Here is a 22,148-nt window from a genome sequence, read left to right on the forward strand (position 1 = left end):
CAGAAGAAAGTCCCATCTTCTTTATTTTGTGTGCAATGTTGGGATCAGAAGGATTTTTTTCTTATGAAAACTTCCTAATTTTCCATTTTTTCTCCATTTTTTTCTCCATTTTTTCTCCATTATTTTTTATTAAAAAGACTCGCTAAATATCTTGAGATAGGGAGCACGATCGCTCTGGCGCTTTTTCTGAGTGTGAAAATGCTTGCAAAAAATCTTCAGATTTGGAGCAAGATCATCATCCTGTTATTTTGTTCGAGGTCTGTGAATGCAGCCATTGTCTGTAAGATAGATAATTCAGTGGCTGATATTGTCCTGCTCATTGGCACATTGCAAAGTCCCATATGTCATGAATATGTGTGTTGTTTTAAACAGGTGATTCTTTGAGCTGGAAAGACTATAATTGGCTCTACCTGGCCTATAGGTCTTGCCCTGAGTTTATTACTTTATTTCTATTAAAATCAGTGGAGCCTTATTGCTGGTGAATATGGCACTATTAAAGTTATTACATGTATTTTCATGTATGAGAAGGTCACAGACATTTTTGTGAGATGTTGTTTTCACGGTTTGACACTGAGGCTGTTGTAAGTGCAATAATGCTTGTCTGTCTATTCCGCTAGTGCCTCAGGTAGCAATATATTAATGTGTTGTTGAATTCATGGCCCAACAGTAATTAACAGTGATTGATGAAATTCACAAAAATAACAGCTTCTGCAGAACACATGCCATGGTGTGCGTATGCGTATGGGGCTGCGACCAGCAGCCCCATACGCATAGCGTAATCGGGCTTCGCATTGTAGCATTCAGGATCATGACAGATTTAGTATCGCGGGTACATGTCAAGTTAAAATCCCAAAATTTCTTCAATTTGAAGACTTACCAATTAAGTTGAAGTAATGAAAACAGGCTTAGGGCAATGTTTGGTTCTGCCAATAGTCCCTTTCTGTTCGAATTGATGACTGAATGTGACTCGGTCGAGAGGACCTTGGGAGAACTACGTACACTGAATACTACAGCCAGTGCATGAGAACACATCACATGCATGCACACAGATTTCAAATCCATGAACGGATAAGATGTTTGCGTGCGCATGCGCTGGCCGTAGTATTCAGTGTATGTAGCTCTCCCAAGGTCCTCTCGACCGAGTCACATTCAGTCATCAATTCGAACAGAAAGGGACTATTGGCAGAACCAAACGTTGTCCGAAGCCTGTTTTCAATACTTCAACCTAGACCCCATTTACAGTGCGAGGCTCGGCCGAGCCCAGCACCGCTTCAGTGTAAACGCGCCGAAGGCCAAATGCGAGGCCAAAATTGGCCTCGCATTTGGCCTCGCTCTGGAGGTGGTCTCGGCCGCGGCTCGGCCGCGGCCGAGCCCGGCCTCTTCTTGGTGTAAACGCAAACTGGGCTAAATGCGCGGCCAATTTCGCGCCCAATTTTAGTCTGGCTTCCAAACCCTCTGCATGTATCTTTCGCTATTCGGGATATTAACCCCCTCAACGTGGAAAACTAGTATAGTTTAAGGTGGTTTTGTCCTGCAAAGGATTTTTTCCTTCGGCAAAGGCCTTTGCCCGAACGGCGACTTCGTCGCCACGGAATTCATTTGGCAAAGGGTCTGAAAACCAGACAATACCAAATTGCGTTTGTTTACAAGCAGAGCGCCACTACGACAAAATATTGAAAGGTTTGAATCAAAAGCGCAGCCGAGCCCAGCAGTGTAAACGGACAAAATTGCGAGGCTCGGCCGCGCAATTGAGGCCGGACTCGGCCATGGCCGAGCCGCGGCCGAGCCCGGCCCTGCACTGTAAACGGGGTCTTAATTGGTAAGTCTTCAAATTGAAGAAATTTTTGGATTTTAAACTGACTGTTACCCGTAATACTAATTCTTTCATGATCCTGAATGCTACAATGCGAAGCCCCATTACGCTATGCGTATGGGGCTGCTGGTCGCTGTTAGCTATGCGTATGGGGCTGCACGGTGCTGGTCGCAGTCAGTGGTTTCGTACAACGTATACATTGTACTATAATTTTCGCCGCGGTACCACGACGGCTCTGGTACGAAACCATTATTGCATGATTACTAAGACATGAGAGCACTTTGGGGCAAGTAATTCTCACAGACAACGTACTTTAACCTGAAACACAAACCAAGACAAGGAAATTCAGGGAAACTTTTGAGGTACCAAAACTTTTTATTATCTTTAATCTATGAAGGTGAAAATGATGCTCTTTAAGTGTAGTTTTGCAAAATATCCTTTGTATTTGTATCGGACAGTGCGTTGCCATGGTGACCGCATGTTTTTGTTTTTTTTTAAATCCTGTGGAGTGAACTTCTTCCACAGTTTTCAAGCAATTGGAACCAAATTTGGTAGGCATTATGGCCCTGAGGTATAGATGTGGAACACGTAATTTTTGTGTTTGTCACACTAACCGTTGCCATGGTAACCACAATTTTACCAAAACCTTGCAGATCTAATAACTTTTCCATCATTCAAGGCAATTAAAGTCAAATTTAGTATGTATCATGATCTAGAAGTGTAGTTTTGCAAGACACCGATGTGTTATTATGAGGAAAATGTGTTGCCATGGTAACTACTCATTTTTGTATCAAAATAAACCATTCAAGCTATGAAGGTCAAATTTGGTGTGTTTTATGGTCTTTAAGTGTAGTTATGCAAAATGTCCCTTGTGTTTGTATGAGACAATGCATTGCCATGGTAACCACACTTTTTACCCAAACCTTGTGGAACTCAGTGTCAACTCTGTAATTGTACAGTAAACTAAAATTATTATGTTTCCAATTCGACAAGTGCACAAACTTGGCCCTCATGACATCACATACTATGAAGCGACACTAGGGGTGGGGGTATTAATCACCTTCAGTGATAATTCTAGTTTTTCCTCACAAATTAAAGGTAACTCATTATACTTGAATGTATCCTTCACATAAAAGCAAATTTCTCTTACTTTTGCAAATGTGTGTTTGTGTTGATTTTTACAAATCAGTGTCTTATTTTTGTGTTCAGCATATATTCACCACTTCTCTCTGAAGACCAAAGGCCTCACATAAGACAGTTTGCAGCAGAGAGTTTTGCATTCCTCATGAGAAAGGTGAAAGGTCATGGCCAACTCTTTGACGCCATGTTAGGAAGCCTTGAAGAGAATCCAGAGGCAAGTTAGAATATTTTTATGCTACATAAGTGTAGTACTTCAGTGAATAAATGTGTCTTGCACCATTTCCGTACTCGAGAGAGAAAGAAAAAACAAAACTAAACAAACTTCCATTCCATTTACAAGTTAGACTTTCTTGAGCATGTCCTGACTCTTGACAGAATAGTTCCACTTTGATTCAGCTCCTGTTTAATATCCATGAAAATTTTCATGAAACAGTATGAAATAATTACACCTGCTAATCAGAAGAGCTGATGTCATTCCTGCTCTTGTTTCTTGGAGTTGTGCCTGCATTTTTTTTAAAGGTAAAAAAAAAAAGAGAGTACAAAAGAGTAATAAAAGATATATATGATTTTTTTTTTTAAGTAAACAAAAATCAAACGAAGGAGACAAGCAAGCAGTGCCTGGTTTAGATGGCCTGGCATTAAAGTAAATCATCTTCTGATACAGAGAGCATGACTGTGGAATGTAATTGTGGTTACTATTGTAATATCTGTTTCTGTGATAGAAAGCCAAAGGCCTAGGAAGACTCTTCTTTGATATGCTGAAAGGGGTACGACACCAGGTGCACTCATCTACAAGTAAGGTAAGAAATCCCCTACTGTTCTTTTTTAACTGTAACCCATGATGATACCTGTAAATACCTCTTGGAGATTAAGATGTCACATTTTTTGCAAGGATGTAGTTTTATCTAAATAAAGCTCTTGGATACCATGACAAAGGTCAAGCCTCCCTTACAAGAATGATGATGATGATGATGATGATGATGATGATGATGATGAAGATGATAATCGTTCAATTGTCTTGCTATTCACCAACTTTGTGTAGATAATTGATATCCAGTGGAAAAACCATGAAAAAGGTGGTGCCCTTATTTGCACAGACATTAGTGGTGACAGAAGTGAGATAATGATTTGCACAAAATGATTATAGTAGAATGATGAAAGGCTCCTGAACCTAGAAGATTCCAATCTTACATGCATAAAATGAGCTCTACCCAGTCAGAGACTTGCCGAGTAACGGTTGTGGGAAGCTACTTTCTGATTAGATAGAAACATCAGTCTCATGAATAATAATGTCCTTTCTCACGGGCTCCGGGTTCCGGGCGCTGTTTCAACTTGAGTATGCATCATGCACTCGACGATTCATATTCCGAAGTGGAAGTCAACTTACTGCACTTGACATTGTGGAGGTGTCGTGGCTGAGTGGATAAGAGCGCTCGTCTGTGAACGACATGAGCGTGGTATGGTTCGTGGGTTCGAGCCCATGGCAAGCCCGACACGTTTGCCCTTCAGCAAGGCACTTTATCCACATTGCTGCTCTCCACCCAGGAGTATAAATGGGTACCCGGTAGGATGAGAAAGCTTATGTTGGTTGATCAGCATGTGCGCGCCTGTAAAATGGCTGCGACTGGCTGGAATGCTCCCCAGGGAGTGGAGAATGAGCACTGTTAGTGCTGGTTGGAAATAATGTATCCAGTGACCGGGGTAATAATAGTCTGTAAAGCGCATTGAAACCCTGAAGTGTGTGTGAAATGCGCTATATAAAAAACCAGCTATTATTATTATTATAGTGTAGACATGCGAAAGCCATGGTGATAGTGTCAGAAGTTTTGAGTACAGTGTGCTATATTATATACGATGCAGAGAGGCAATCTATCATAGAAAGTAATCCGGGGGATCACAGCCTTCGTCAGAGTTCCTGCAGTCATAGAAAACCTGGAAAAATCATGGAATTTTGAAAATGTTTTTCCGGGACTGGAAAAGTCACGAAAAATCAGAATTCTACATATTATGGAAAAGTCATGGAAATTTATGATGTTGTATTTTTTTGCCTGTGAGTGCTCTTCTTTTTTTTTCAATGTTATTTTGTTTTTAAGGAAAACATTTCATTGAATAAAATCGGACCAACTTGTCCACCACATACAGTGTTGGTATGGTATACAGATTGACACTTTACATGTACACCATATATCTAATAGTAATTTCCATTCATATAATGCTAACCATGTAGGTTTTCATGAAGTTACTTTATGAAAGAGAGTCTTGGATATCATAAATTTCACAATGAAAGGTCATGGAAAAATCATTGAATTTATTTTTGTATGAAGGTGCAGGAACCCTGCATCATGGTCTTTAGAGATTAATGAGTAATGGTATAGGTTGTTTCAGTTCATGCAGACTTAAAGGCATAATTTACCACTTGAAGATGGAACAACAACCCAGCATTAGTGCTTTTAAAATAGTTCTAAAATGTGAGTTAGGGATAGAAACAACCATTGTAAAAAATTAAATCCATAAAATCGATGTTAAATATTGTTAAATATACCAATGTAAACAATAGTTATAATAAGAATGTTTCCAGACTAAACTGTCTACAGTTACAGTTTATTGAGAAAAATACAGATATTGAACTCCTTTTGTTCTAGGCTTTATCGCAAAAATTTTATATGATAGGATGTTTTGTACAGACCTACACATAATGTACAATGTATACAATATTCACAAGTATGTTGTAGCAAACAGTTTTGTGATTGATACTCTCATATGAATATGACACTGTTTTGTCCTCATTGATTTCCATGTATAGTCAACAAAATAGTGTATAAAGGACTTTGTAAAGAGTCTGCTGTACAACCAATAAATGTGATATTATGATTTGTCACCATGTGTATATTTGGGATATTTCCTGAATGTCAAAAGGCAAGAATGCTGTATAATTGTAAATACTTTGAATTATGGTGTTTGCTGTACACCAGCCGTTGGTGGACATAAGGGTGGGATTTCACGGAGCGCGCGAACGATTTGCGAAGGACGCGAATGGCAAAATCCAGCATTCGTATTTTAGTCTGCAAAAGATCGCCAAACGAACGTGAGGGTTCGGAAGCGCCGTCAATTGTTCGCGAATGTCGTTTTTACTTCGGGGAGAATTTCAAAAAAGTTTGAAATTTTTTGCGAACCTTTTCCGCACACTTGGTCGTGATTTGCTCGTGAATTGTTCTCAAAAGTGTCTTTAAAGCCTCGTCATATGCGCAAGACCGTCGCAATACATGCGCGATGTTCGCAAAATGTTCGTGAAACCCCAAACAGACTCAGAAACTTTGGAGAATGTCTCGCGTATGTTACGCGTTTAATCTGCGAAGTTTTTCCGATCATTTTACGACGTAATCGCAAACTGTTCGCATACCTTTTGAGACATTCTCGCGAATGTTTAGCGCACGTTTGGGGGATGTATGACCTATATGTTTTCTACAAATAAAAATCGTAGCATACATGTAAACATTAAACAATTATTAACAACTATAGTAACAAAAGAAATTAAAGACTAGCGAATAGAAACAAATGTTTGATATACAAAAAAAAATCACAGAATACACTTAAAATTACTCTAAAGTAAGTAAAATTTCATTTGAACTACAGTTGAACCTCTCGTATCCGGACAAGTCGGGACCGGGGCTCATCCGGATAAGGGATTTGGCCGGATACGGGAGACTCAATGCTTTAAACATGTACATATACATACACATGTACTGATGTAGCCCATTGTAGTACCACATGTAGTAATGTGTATACTGCAACCTTTTCATAATTGTTACACTCAGTAACAGACCCCAAAATAGAGGTGTTTGTTAATGTTGGAAGTAATATGTAATTCATGTGTGTTTGTGTAGGAGTTCTCAAGGAGTTGGGAATCCCCCTTTCCTCCCGTAATTATCAAAAAAAAAAAAAAAAAATCACGGCGAGATTGCGTCCGTATAATAGAGAGATCCGGATAAAGGGAGGCCGGATAAGAGAGGTTCAACTGTATAGAGATTATGTGTTGGAGGAACTGCACAAAAAAATCAAATGCTTTACTAGTGGAGATAGGTCCTAGGAAAAAAATGTAGGCAAACACACGATATAGAAATGAGAGAAAAAGAAAGGAGAAATAGAGGAAAGAAAAAATTCAACTCAAGACAGCTTCCACCTCTCCTTGGGTACATTTTCTCCCATGATTAATGAAAATTTTTCGTTGTTCGCATTTCCGTCGTGTGTTCTTCGTGTACGTAACATGCTGTACTTTAGCAATGATACACAAGACATTCGCACATACGTCGTGGAAACTTCGCACAAATTGCGCAAGAATAGTTTTCTGCTTCATTGTCGGAAAACATTCAGAGAAAAACTTTTCTGAATGTTGGATTTTGTCATTCGCGTCCTTCGCAAATCGTTCGCGTGCTCCGTGAAATCCCACCCTATAGCTGTGTAATTCATACTTGATGTGAGGAGACTATGATGATGACTATAGCACAAAGGGAACCCACACTTGACTAGTTCTGTTGTTCACAAAGTTCTTTGTCTGGCAGAAAGCTGTGTAGCCAGGTGAATTCAAGGTACTGGCATTCGAATGCACTCATATCCCTGTATGCCCATATGCCTGTAACACAAATACATGGCTTTGTGATTAGCTGTATGTATGAAATGAATCATCAGTGGTGACAAACCGTCAACGGTGACACGTTGGAGGCATTGATGATAACAGGGATGAGTCGAGTCATTGAATGCAGATCAATTTTCTACTTGATTTTGCTTATTGCTATCCTTTTTTTTGGGGGGGGGGAAATTTAATAAAGAAAATGGAATTCCATCAGGATTTGAACCCAAGAAAAGTACCATATATTTACAAGAACCTGAGATATTCTTTATTATGCCAATTAATGTACATTTTAGCTATCATAGACAACTGGTAACGACTGCAGATCATTCTAATCATACCTGCCAGCCATTTTGATTTTTTAGCTCACCTGAGCCAAAGGCTCAAGTGAGCTATTGCGATTGCCCTTCGTCCGGCGTCCGTCATGCGTCGTGCGTCGTGCGTCATCCGTCGTGCGTCGTCCGTCGTGCGTAAACTTTTTACATTTTAATCTTCTTCTTGAAAACCCCAAGACCGATCTTCATCAAACTTGGCAGGTAGCATCCCTAGGGGGTTAGGAACTCAATTTGTTAAAATGGGTACCATGCCCCACCCAGGGGGCCCCAGGGGGGCCCAAACCCCCCAAAATTAAGGAATCTGTAAAAATCTTCTTCTCTAGAACCAGAAGTGATAGACCTAAGTTAATACTATGAGTTAGTACATTGATGACTGTAGTTTCAAGTTTGTTCATGGCAGAATCAGGGGTGCCCCCTTGGGACCCAGGGGAGGAGGGTGGGGAGGGTGGGGCCTAAATTGTACATTTTCATCTTCTTCTTGAGAACCCCATGACCAATTTTCACCAAATTTGGCAGGTAGCATCTCTAGGGGGTTAGGATCTCAATTTGTTAAAATGGGCACCATGCCCCACCCAGGGGCCCCCAGATGGCCCAAACCCCCCCAAAATGAAGGAATATTTTAAAATCCTGTCTAGAATCAGAAGTTATAGAGCTAAGATAATACTATGAGTGAGTACATTAATGACTGTAGTTTCAAGTTTGTTCATAACAGATCCAGGGGTGCCCCTCTTGGGGGCGGGGGGGGGGGGGGGGGGGGGTTGGGAAGGTCCAAATGGGGGCCTGAATTGTACATTTTCATCTTCTTCCTGAAAACCTCACTCTGGATATTCGTCAAACTTGGCAGGTAGCATCCCTAGGGGTCAGGATCTCAATTTATCAAAATGGGCACCATGCCCCACCCAGAGGGCCCCAGGGGGCCCCAATCCCCCCAAATTAAGGAATCTGAAAAAAATTGGGCCCTTATTGTACATTTTCATCTTCTACTTGAGAATGCCTGGTCACATTTTAGTAGAGCTGTGAATGATTTAGATAAGTGACTGCGTGAAAGGTGAACTTGCGATACTCAGGTGAGCGCTAGACCCGCGGGTCTCTTGTTAAATAAAGGAACGATTGCTTTTTTCCCCCTTCAAATTTACACCTCGTGCCCGCTTGTTAATTTTATAAGTCTGACTTACCTCCCTATAGAGCTGTGAGAATACAAATTCCAAGTAATCAAAATAAGTCAAGGGTGTGTGTGGTTACATTTATTTCACATGCAGTATAAGAATACAAGGAAAACAAAACAGTCCCATTCAGTTGATAAAAAGTTCCTGTGAAACAGAGGGATATGAAAATATAGTTGTTACCTAACTGAAATAATTAGATGTACATGATTATTTGAACAGACTTTTCAACAGTTGCAAACGAAATGTAAAAATATGCTAGGGCAGGTTTGTGTATAATTTGTATTTTGGTAGTAATTTTTCAGGTCATGATTGATAACAAAGAATGTTATCAATGAATAAAGGAATTGGGAGAAGAAAGATGAATATTACCACCACCAGCAGTGATGATGATAATATGTGTATGGGAATCAAAAAGATGAAAGAAAAGATGAAGGGAGAAGGAATAAGATGAGATGTACTGGTAATAAGAAAAGCTGAAGGAGCTCTTAGGAAAAACCTGAAGGGAGGAGCAAAATTTTGAAGTACTGTATGGACACTTTGCCATAGATATCAATCTCAGTCTGACTCTACACGGCTCAGGTTAGTATCATAGGCCCGAGGGATGGGAATGATCTAGGCAATCTTATTTAATTTCCACGTTCAGTAACGAAATAGTTTGCAACTCGAAGAAGGTCTTATAATCTACCACACAATGTGACTAGCATTTCTTTATGTCTTCATTTGGGCTGGGAGAATGAGCCAGAGAACAAGTAAAATAAGTAAGATGAAAATTCAGAACACAAGTATGACAATAAATATGTTGACTAACAGTTACGTTGTGTACCAAAAGATGGTCAAAAAGCAATTGACATTACATTGTCATTAATGACTTGATACAGCATGTATTCTATCTGCTGCTTTAGAATATGTATGTGTGTATTTTTTTTTCCCAATTTTGATTCAATATTTTCCACTAAAGGGCATGTGTCAAACGTTTCATTTTTTTCTTCTTCACAGATATCATAATACAGATATTCACAGTGCATACAGTGCATGTAAACTAAAAATTTAGCTTCAGGTTGTACCCTATACATCATCTTGAGGTATTTCAACTTGTAAGTAATGCGTAGGAATGAGTCGGCATTCACAAAATTTCCCTATCATCTATGACTTGCATCATAGGACAGAACATGCTGTGTGGCTGGCATCTTCATGCATCCATGATATTGTTTTTGTCAATGATCTCCCCACACTAGGATCTGTATACGTCGCTGGGGTGACAAGACCTTTTATCTCAAATTTTGGTGAAAATGACTTTTTTGGACTTATGGTCAAATAATTGGTTAAGTGATGTTATGTCCAAATCCTAACTGTCTTACCCCAAAAATGAGGCCACCCTGGCATGTCAGAGGAAAGGCTCTCCCACTCGCTATAGTGCTTTGGCCGCCATGTTTTTTGGCTCTCCTGAACATTTGACATTTTGTAGATACGAGGTCTTGTCGCCTCAGTGACAATATACTGGGTTTTTTTTTATGTTTCTTCTGTTGTTCATGATTTTTGATTCAGCTTCATGTCTGCAGTGAATGATAATAGATATTGATTCTCTATTACTATGACTGTTTGTGAGCACTTTTTTCTCTCAGTTGATGCGATGAAACACATTTGTGAAGAGGTTTTTAGGGATGAATCTCAAAATACTTGCCTCACTCCCCGAAGTGCGTCTCATTGTTCTTTTTGTTTCATATAGATATTACCAGTGCTGCTGTCACGACTAGGCCCATGTCCGCGCCATGATGAGAGTGAGGAGTGTAAGGGTGCACCCGCCAGTCTGCCCTGGGAGCTGGTTTTAGACTCCTTTCAGGAGACCATCCAGTGTCTCTGTGGCTACCTACGAAGGGAGCACTCTAGCATTATATGGCACACTTTCCTGGTGAGTAGTTTTTTAGGTGATCCGAGTATCCTCTCGGATCACCTTCTGTATCTGTACTGAATCTTTCTTCTTTCTTTGTTTCTTTCTTTATTTCTCCTCAAAAGTTGTGCAGAGGTTAGCTCAGAAAGTGCATTGCCTCTCAATGTCAAACTTACACCATATATGTATCATGTCGCAAAGACGACAGCGCAAGTAAAATCATAGTGATCAGTCGACCGTGACGTCACTATGACGTCATTATATGAAAACACATTTTCATGCATATCTCATTAATGGAATAGAATATTTCAATGAAATTTACGTCACATATATTTCAAGTCATGTGAATTCTACTCATATTCTCAAAATTCATTTTTAACTCAAAACGCGCGCGTACGCGCGCGTTAAAATATTTGTATGCTCAAATCGAGCTCAAAATTTTTTTGCACACGTTTCAGACCATTTGGAGCATTTTTTGAAAAATTGAAAAAATCGGACGGACGCGTACGCGCGCGCACATATTCGCACGCACAGCTCATATGAAATAGAAATTTTCAATTTTTTCACACGGATAGGATGTCCGAAATGTCAAGGAATATTTATACCAAGTTTCAAGTCGATCCAATTCAATATGACGTCATACGGGCCCGTCAAATTCAAAATTCCGCGCGTGCGTCAATGGGGATACACAGTGCAACTATGCCAAAAAAACGCCAATTTTAAATCGGATTTTACTCGTCAGGATGGACGGTGACCCCCAATTTTCTTTACATATTCTGAAAGCTGATGAGTTGTACATGTCATTTCATGGGCTGGCTATGCTGACAAAATGATTAAAAGATATCAAATTTCTTAATAAAGTAAAAAAAGTAAATTTTCAAAATGACGTCATCAAATTTCAAGTTTGCTCGAGCGTATCTCACTTATCCTTTGCCAATTTTCACCTAAATTTCAATATGTTGTAGCTTATGAAATGCTCTTTCATAAATGTAATTACACAAATTTGATTAGATGACGACATCACCTCGAAAAAATGGATTGAAGGTAACCTTGTCAAATTTGACCAGTTTACGTGTAATCTCTATGGGAGTGCAATTTTTATGGAAATGAAAATTGACATGACTATCTTTATCGAGCACTAGCTCACCTATGCTTCGGTGAATTTCTGTAAGATTTTAATATGTTGTAGCTGAGACGTAGGGCTATCGTAAATGTGCCATTTGTTTTTTCATACGTTGTCGGGATCACGTGAAAAAACTTGGTCGAAATTAAAGCTTATCTTCGATGTATTGTAATATTTCTTTCTTTTTACAACTTTCCGTGCAATAACTCAAGAAAAACATACCCTATCACCACCATATTTTGCACATGTTTAGTTCATGTCACGAACATTATTTCATAAAATAACAACTACTTGATCAGACGCCATCTTGGGTATGTAAATTAGGGTCAAAGGTCATAAATGTTTTATCCTGTATCTTGGTGAATACATGTCCTATCTTTCCCATATTTTGCACACGCAAAGATCATGTTACAAGAATCATTTCACAAAATAACTACTCTTTGCTCAGATGCCATCTTGTCTGTGCAAAGTGGTGTCAAAAGGTCATATGTACTTCTTTCTGTTTCTTCGTTATGACGTGTTATCTCTATGGGAGGGAATTTTTCTAGATGTGAAAATTGACACGATTGTCTTTATCGAGCACTAGCTCACTTACCCTTCGGTGAATTTTTCTCAGATTTTAATATGTTGTAACTGAGACTTTGCGCTATTGTTCCGTGCCCTTTGTTTTTTCATATGATGTCGGGATCATGTTACAATACTTGGTTGAAATTAAAGCTTATCTTCGATGTATTGAACTATTTCTATGTTTCTGCAACTTTCTTTGCAATAACTCAAGAAAAACAGCCCCTATCACCCCCATATTTTGCACATGTTTAGTTCATGTCATGTACATTATTTCATAAAATAACAACTACTTGATCAGACGCCATCTTGGGTATGTAAATTAAGGTCACAAATGTTTCATCCTGTATCTTGGTGAATACATGTCTTATCTTTCCCATATTTTGCACACGCAGAGATCATGTTACAAGAATCATTTCACAAAATAACCCCTTTTTGCTCAGATGCCATCTAGGTTGTGCAAAGTGGGGTCAAAGGTCATATGTACTTGTTGCTGTATCTTCGTTATAGTGTATACAGATTTGGTACCAAAGATGGCAGATATGACTCCCTTTTCTAAATGAGAATCCAAACATCACACGGCCAATGTCTCTGAACACAGATGAAACCTGCATGGCCATGCCTATTGCGATCAGGACTTGAATCATTGATTAAAAAAAAAAAATCGGATCACCTTAATTTGTCAGTGATGACAAATTACAATCTCTAGTTCTTCATATTTTTATTCTTCTTTATTTCTGGGCAAAATTTGTGCAGCGGTTAGCTCGGAAAGTGCATTACCTTTCAATGTCAAACTTATACCATATATGTATGATGTCCCAAAGACGACAGATCAAGTAAAATCATAGTGATCAGTCGACCGTGACGTCACTATGACGTCATTATATGAAAACACATTTTCAATCATATCTCATTAATAGAATAGAATTCTCCAATGAAATTTACGTCACATACATTTCAAATTATGCGCATTTTACTCATATTCTCAAAATTCATATTTTCTCTTAAAACGTGCGCGTACGCGCGCTTTGAAATATTTGTATGCTCAAATCGAGCTCAAATTTTTTTGCACACGTTTCAGACCATTTGGAGCATTTTTTGAAAAATTGAAAAAATTGGACGGACGCGTACGCGCGCGCACATATTCGCCCACACAGCTCATATGCAACGGAAATTTCCCGTTCTTTTACACTTATCGGATGCCTAAAATGTCAAGGAATATTTCTACCAAGTTTCAAGTCAATCCAACTCAATATGACGTCATACGGGCCCGTCAAAGTTAAAATTCCGCGCGCGCGTCAATGGCGATATACACTGCAACGATGCCAAAAAAACGCCAATTTTAAATCCGATTTTACTCGTCAGGATGGACGGTAACCCCCCATTTTCTTTACATATTCTGAAAGCTGATGAGTTGGACATGTTATTTCATGGGTTGGCGATGCTGGCAAAATGAATAAAAGATATCAAATTTCTTAATAAAATAAAAAAAGTAAATTTTCAAAATGACGTCATCAAATTTCAAGTTAACTTGAGCGTATCTCACTTATCCTTTGCCAATTTACACCCAGATTTCAGTATGTTGTAGCGTTTTAAATGATCTTTCATTAATATAATAACAACATTTTGATTGGATGACGGCATCACCTCGTAAAAATGGATTTAATGTAATATTGTCAAATTTGACCAGTTTACGTGTTATCTCTATGGGAGAGCAGTTTTTCTGGCAGTGAAAATTGACATGACTCTCTCTTTCGAGCACTAGCTCACTTATGCTTCGGTGAATTTCTCCCAGATTTTAGTATGTTGTAGCTGAGACTTTGCGCTATCGTCAGTGTGCCCTCCATTTTTTCATACGACGTCGGCATCACGTCGAAAAACTTGGTTGAAAATGGCACGATGCTTCGATGCAGCGTCATTTTGCTTAATACACAGGGCCTATGGAGAATGAAATAGGTCATTGCGTAGCGCATCCGACTCGTAATCCTAAGGTCCCTGGTTCGAGGCCCACCCCCTGCCAATATTTTTTTAAATTTTTTTAAACACTTTTTTTCTTCTTTTTCTTTAGTTAATCTTTATCTCCTTTTCCTTACTTTATCTTTTTCTGATTTTTTATGCTTCTCCTTCAAATTTCTATAAAATAGAATAATTTTTTCTTTATTTTTCTTTCTTTCTACTACTTTCTGTGCAATAGATGAACAACAACAATGGCTACCAAACCCATATTTTGCACATTATTAGTACATGTCACGTACATTATTTCATAAAATAACAACTACTTGATCGGACACCATCTTGGGTATGTAAATTAGGGTCAAAGGTCATAAATGTTTCATCCTGTATCTTGGTGAATACATGGCCTATCTTTCCCATATTTTGCACACGCAAAGACCATGTTACAAGAATCATTTCATAAAATAATCACTTTTTGCTTAGACGCCATCTTGGGTGTGCAAAGTGAGGTGAAAGGTCAAATATACTTCATTCTGTATATCCGTTAGTGTATACGGAATTCGGTACCAAAGATGGCAGGTCTCACTCCCTTTTCTAAATGAGAATCCAAACATCACACGGCCAATGTCCCGTCAACACAAATGAAACCTGTATGGTCCTGAATATTTGGATCAGGACTCAAATCACTGATTTCAGAAAAGATCGGATCACCTAATTTGTCAGTGTTGACAAATTCTGAGTCTAGTTGTTGTTGTTGTTGTTGTTGTTGTTGTTGTTGTTGTTGTTGTTGTTGTTGTTGTTGTTGTTGTTGTTGTTGTTGTTGTTGTTGTTGTTGTTGTTGTTGTTGTTGTTGTTGTTGTAGACATGAGTCAAAAGCAATTTGACTGTTAATTGCAAATATGTCTCTGTTCCTGTTGGGATCAGCCCTTCTTGTAATGTGTTAGTTGCTCAGATTTGTGATGTAGGTCTCAATGTGACATTCTTCTGATGTTAAGTGGAGTGTAATTTGTTCTATTTGTTGAATTTCTGTACATTGATCATTTAATTTGTATTAACCATCCATCTTTCATATTCTGTTGTTTGCAGGAATGGAAATAAAAGAAGACAATATTAGTATATTACTAATTTGCCTTAACTGAATTGTCTTTCACTGAGACAATGGCCCGAATTCACGAAGGTGGTACAAATGAAACCATGGTTTAAACCATGGACAAAAAACCATGGAGCGCCAAGTGTCGCATGGAATATTACGTTATGAAATCAGTCATTTTGTCGATGAAATGATTATTTTGTAACAAAATGACAACATTTTGTAACTAAATGAACATTTCGTCCACATAATGATATTTTCATTAATGAAACGGTCATTTTGTAGACGAAATGACCAATTTCGTAACAAAATATTCTGTGCGACACTTGGCGCTCCATGGTTTTTGTCCATGGTTTAAACCATGGTTTCATTTGTACCACCTTCGTGAATTTGGGCCATTGTGTCCGAAAGAACATGGTTTATTGGCATCAACATTAGTAACCATAGTGTGGAATGATGCAGAGGTTGTGTATGCAGTAGTCCTAACATTTGTGTTGAAGGAGAGCCATGTACTGCTTGTATGATGTAATCCTATCCCTAACTCACACAGCAGACCATATTTGTGTAGTATTGCAACTAAAGCAGATGAGTAAACACTTATGAGATGCAGCTGTATAACCAGACAAACAGAACACACACTACAAGATGGCGTCAAAGAAAGGAAGCTTATAAGGGATTACAAAGCAAAATGTGGTGACAGGAATACTTTAAGTAAAATGGGATAGGTATACAACATGAAATGATTGAAGTACGTATGTAAACCCAGAGAATCAATTGTGAGTTCAGACAATTCAGTTATTTCTCCCTATCTTGTACAGTGCAAGTCTGAAAAAAGTTAAAACTAACTGCTCCAATGCTAAAATAGCATTGCTATATAGATAAGATTTTGCTGCGAGTGGAAACTAGGATGTGTGCTTGACTGACTAATAAACTGAATGAATGTATGTCGTCTTCATAGACTCTTTATACAACTGATAGAAATACAAATATAATGCCAAATACTCTTACACATGAAAGTTTAAGTTTAGATAAAGGATATAACTTATGAATAGATTTTTTTGAAATGCAAATCACTAGACAACTGTTACCATGAACTACCATTGTCATTAACACTTTCCTGTAGAGGATCAAAGACAAAAGGTTAAAGTTATTAAAGCTAGTGTAACTAAATCTGTGCACTGATTATATTTGTTGTCCACAGAATTTATCAGAAATCAGAATTTTCAGTGCACTGCAAGCAGCTGGTTACATTGGACTCACAGTACATTCTTTGCTGTAGCTGGGCCCATTTTCTTTTTCTTTTTCAATGTATGTGTGTGTGTGTGTTTGTGTTTGTGTGATTGTGTTTGTGTTTCAAGTAACATGCAGTGGCCACAGAATGGGGGGGGGGGGGGGTTGGAGACTGCATCCCTCCACATTTTTGGCTTGTAAAAAGAAAAAAAATCAAGGACCCCCCCCCCCCCCCAAAAAAAAAAAATAAATAAATAAATAAATAAATAAATAAATAAATAAATAAATAAATAAATAAACAAAAAACAGAAAAGAAACAAAAACAACAGGGGCTATCTCCAACCTCCAGTCCAGCCCCCATTCTAGAAAACTTTCTGCGATCTCTTCAATGGAACTGAACTTATGTGCACACAAGGTATGATGTCAATATTTGGGAATACTTCTCAAAAACTATGACTGATGCATTTGAAATTGTCCACGTGTAGCTTGATTGTGCTATATTTGTTTCCTTTTTGTCCCCGCCGAACGAGTTCGAGCAGGGGACTATGAAACGGGCTCCGTACGTGTGTGTGTCCGTGTGTCCGTGTGTCCGTCTGTCCGTCTGTCCGTGCGTCCGTGTGTGATCAAAATGAACAAAATGCTACTCCTTCGCCATTTCTAACCCGATTTTGATTCTGTTTGCTTTATATGATAGCACTACATGGGAGCTTTGAAACTTCTATACAGAATTCCAGTTGTGACCTTTGACCTTTGACCTATATTGTACATTTTGCTTCAAAATGCTACTCCTTCGCCATTTCTAACCCGATTTTGATTCCGTTTGCTTTATATGATGGCACTAGGTGAGGGCTTCAAAACTTCTACACAGAATTTTGACCTTTGACTTCTTTGACCTTTGACCTTGATTTTTGACCTATATTGCACATTGCCTACAAAATGCTACTCCTTCGCCATTTCTAACCCGATTTTGATTCCGTTTGCTTTATGTGATGACACTAGGTGAGGGCTTCAAAACTGCTACACAGAATTTTGACCTTTGACTTCTTTGACCTTTGACCTTGATTTTTGACCTATATTGTACATTTTGCTACAAAATGCTACTCCTTCGCCATTTGTAACCCAATTTCAATTCCGTTTGCTTTAAGTGATGGCACTAGGTGAGGGCGTCAAAACTTCTACACAGAATTTTGACCTTTGACTTCTTTGACCTTTGACCTTGATTTTTGACCTGTATTGTACATTTTGCTACCAAATGCTACTCCTTCGCCATTTCTAACCCGATTTCGATTCCGTTTCCTTTATGTGATGGCACTAGGTGAGGGCTTCAAAACTGCTACAAAGAATTTTGACCTTTGACTTCTTTGACCTTTGACCTTGATTTTTTTACCTATATTGTACATTGGCTACAAAATGCTACTCCTTCGCTATTTCTAACCCGATTTCGATTCCGTTTGCTTTATGTAATGGCACTAGGTGAGGGCTTCAAATCTTCTACATAGAATTTTGACCTTTGACTTCTTTGACCTTTGACCTTGATCTTTTTACCTATATTGTACATTTTGCTACTAAATGCTACTTCTGGCGGGGACATATATTACGCACCGCGTGATTTCTACTTTTCCTTGTTTTCTTTTTTTTTAACCTGTTGAGGACGGTTTGATTTGGTACAACACGCTTTTCCCATAGACCCCTTCCGGAGTATACTCTGGACGCGTCTTCAGCGGGTTAAAATGAGTGTTCTGTTAAGTGACCATGTGAGTTTTTACCAGCTTGGGTATGAAAGGGACACCTAACTCCTGTTATAAACTCATCTATAAAATTCTGACTTTCTTGTGATTTCTAGGAGGAAGTCGCATTCCTAGAGAGAAAGCTGGAAAACATGTCGAGTGGTCAAATCAAGGATGGTGTCAATGGTCAGTTGAGTCGACTTGTCATCCTTCTCCAGCAAATGGTGCAGTGGGGTAGTGGCCACCTTGTCTTGGAGCCTAGGAAACTGTGTGAGGTGAGGAGGCTGTGAAAACACTGGTGTATTACTAGTAGGAGTAATTTTACAAAGACACCGACAATAGATATACTGCATCATAACTGTCAAGCATTAATTAAGATTTTTGTACTATTTCTGTTTTGTTGCCTGTCCATAAAGCTGCAATTCTGAACTGTTGAAATCCATGAGGTAACTTTTGAGCACTTAGACCATCACCCAATCAAAAGTGGCTTATCACTGATCAGTCGACTCCATCCATCAAAGCATGGTAGAGAGGTACTACCTCCTCAAACTTAGGATAAACAAATTAAAGTAAATCATTGAAACAAAGCAAGGAAAGTCTTACTAATTGCAAACAGAAAATAGAGTTAAAGAAGCTCAACATTAGCATGTATTAACAAAACTTTGACATCATCCACAATCATGAGTACAATTCATATGATGTGCTATATTCCATTGACCTTAACTTTTACAGCATTGTCTAGTTCCTCTGGAACTGAAAATACACCCTCTTTCCCAAATTATTCTTTAGTTGTAAAGATTTCCAAAAACAAAAAACTATCTAGCTTTGATGGATACCAATACAGAGTTTGATATGAGATGATAACTTTTTTTGTTGTGAATTTTGTCACTGTTTCATGACAGTTGTTTAACATCCACATTTTTATGCCTCCGCCACGAAGTGGTGCCGGAGGCATTATGTTTTCGGGTTGTCTGTCCTTCCATCCGTCCATCCGTCCGTCCTTCCGTCCATCCGTAATGAATTTTGTGGACAGCATAACTAAAAAACCTCTTGAGGTATCCTAATGGAACTTGGCATGCATGTATATTAGGGGGTGAAGTTGTGCCTATCGACTTTGAGGTGCACATGCTCAAGGTCAAAAGGTCAAGGTCAAATGCTCAAAATTTCACTATTTCCTCTATATCTATGCAATGCGTGAAGATATTTTTTTGAAACTTTGTGTATACATGTATTAACCAATTAAGACTCTCTGGTGAAAGTTTTGGGACATGAGGTCTAAGGTCAAAAGGTCAAGTAAAAATGTTGAACTTTTACTTTTTATGCCTCCGCCAACGAAGTGGCCGGAGGCATTATTTCTCCATATCATGGATATGGTTTAAGGTATCTTCATGGAACATATTATATATGCATGTACTGACTGGTAGTGATTATCTAGGGAATTTGGGGTTCATGGGGTCAGAGGTCAGGGGTTAAAGGTCAAGGGCAACAAAATTTTACTATTTCCCTCATATTTATGCAATGCCTGCAGGATTTTTTTAAACTTGGTTTATGCATGTATAACCCAATAGAGATTCCCTGGGAAGTTTGTTTTTTCTTTTTTGCCAAAAAAAGGTCAAAGGTCAAAAGGTCAAAGATCAAGTGAAAGTGCTGAACTTTATTTCTTCAAAGAGCCATATCTCAGAAGTGGCTCAAGTTATCTTGAAACTTTGTACTTATTTATGCATGTTCTGCCTGACAGTGATTCTCTTATCAATTTAAGGGCCAAAGGTCAAGGGTCAAAGGCAAGATGAAAATGGTAACAATTTACTATTCAATACAGAAATTGCACTTTTTCTCTGTACCTTGAATATTACTCAATGCATAAACCTTTGAAAGGGTCAAAGTCAAGTAAAGGTCCTGAACTCCCCAAATTTATGCTCTCCCATTCATCCGATTAAACCTAGGTCAAGGAATATTCAACACATATTGTGACAAACATGTCATTTTAATATTTTGCCAATTATGTGAAAATGTAATCACACATTGTCCACATGTACTATAGACCTATTAGGAGAATCATGCATTTTGGCGGAGGCATACCAGTCGCCATAATGACATTTCTAGTTCTTCTTGTATCTCTGATCTGATAAAAATTTCATTGTGCAGTGTACTCTGAGCTCACTCTGAAAGTTGGCTGGAACATGAAGTGGGACATTGCTTATTGATAAATGATGCATCACGCGTTACCCCGGGGTACCGTAGTACCTTGGGTTACCGCGTTGTGTAGCGCCACCTCACGTCCACTTGAGGACAGCCGCAGAGAAATGCATGCATTGTGTGTGCGTGTACATAGTCACTCCCATGCCACTGCATGTTATACGATGCATGCATGGCATGCTGTGCTAGCAATAGCGTGTGCTTCAGTGCACTGCAGTGTAGTGGCTAGCGGCGCTAGCTCCAGCACCAAAATAATTTCCACTTTTTGCAACCCAGGGTACAACCTTTTTAAAAAAAAAACAAAACAGTAATTCAACAAAATGGCTGATTTCATTTGGTAGCCGGGATACCATTTATGTCGTCAAATGTATAGTCTTCAAATTAACAAAAGTGGGGAATGTATGTCCAGGTTGCAGCCAAGAGGCTGTAAGCATGGGAAAAGAAAAGAATAAGAAAAAGAAAATTTTGTAAACGGTAATGCAGGTGGGGGAGGGGTACAGTGAGGTCAATAAGCTTATGATTAGCAGACATGTGTGCATTTTCTGTGTCAATTGATTAACCTTGCAAATACAGCTGATATTGATTTATTTTATTTGACTCTGCAAATCACATTTAGTGGCAAATATTTGAAATCAGTATGTACACAGCTGGACAAAATTGCTTAAGCTGTGTACATTTCCAATTGATGTGAAGTTTTGAACAAAGAATGGGGTAGTGCTTCTACTTACGTAAATCTTCATGTGAGGTCCCAATGGTCTTCATCAAGAGCCAGAAGGTACATATGAACTAAACTGTGTAAATTTAAACTCTTGTATCTTAGTTATTACTGACTGTTTTGTAGTGAGAGCTGTAGAAGAAATGTCAGTAAGAGTTGTAGATTTTGTATTTTTATGTAATTTGTGTCCAGAAAAAGCCCCAGAAGCCTGCAATAAAATTGAAAATTTAGTTGAGTATGATGAGGAAGGATTTACAGTTATTTCTGTATTTAAAAAAAAAAAAGGATGCCCTGCAGTTTCTTTCAGAAAGATATAGAACTATATTTCCCTTTCCAAATAATGTCAAGTTTGTGAGGCAGGGGTTGCAGTAACTTCAGTATGAAGGTATATTGACTTTCTTCTTCATCCCTTGCATTTTGCTAAAAGTCCTAGAGATGTGTTTTGCGAGTCCAAATTGATTGACCTGGACTACTTTGTAGAGTGTTTGCAAGCTAGCCATTCATGGTGGAGCTAGCTCCTGCATGTCTTTGTCTGTAGGATTTTACAGGGAGAGACTAGATTCAAACTTTAATATATTGTT

At 38.6% G+C, this 22,148-nt stretch overlaps 1 protein-coding gene across 1 annotated transcript in view; it reads left to right on the forward strand.

The window, feature by feature from the left end:
* LOC140228798 (small subunit processome component 20 homolog) overlaps positions 1-22,148 on the forward strand; it is a 121,814-nt gene that overhangs the window by 41,127 nt on the left and 58,539 nt on the right. The window contains exons 6-9 of the mRNA XM_072309071.1: positions 3,023-3,171; positions 3,680-3,753; positions 10,808-10,990; positions 18,773-18,931. Coding sequence (XP_072165172.1) covers positions 3,023-3,171; positions 3,680-3,753; positions 10,808-10,990; positions 18,773-18,931 — 565 coding nt within the window. The remainder of the gene's footprint in view (positions 1-3,022; positions 3,172-3,679; positions 3,754-10,807; positions 10,991-18,772; positions 18,932-22,148) is intronic.

This window comes from Diadema setosum, chromosome 5, assembly GCF_964275005.1.
Source record: "Diadema setosum chromosome 5, eeDiaSeto1, whole genome shotgun sequence".
In the NCBI taxonomy this organism is placed as follows: Eukaryota; Metazoa; Echinodermata; class Echinoidea; order Diadematoida; family Diadematidae; genus Diadema; species Diadema setosum.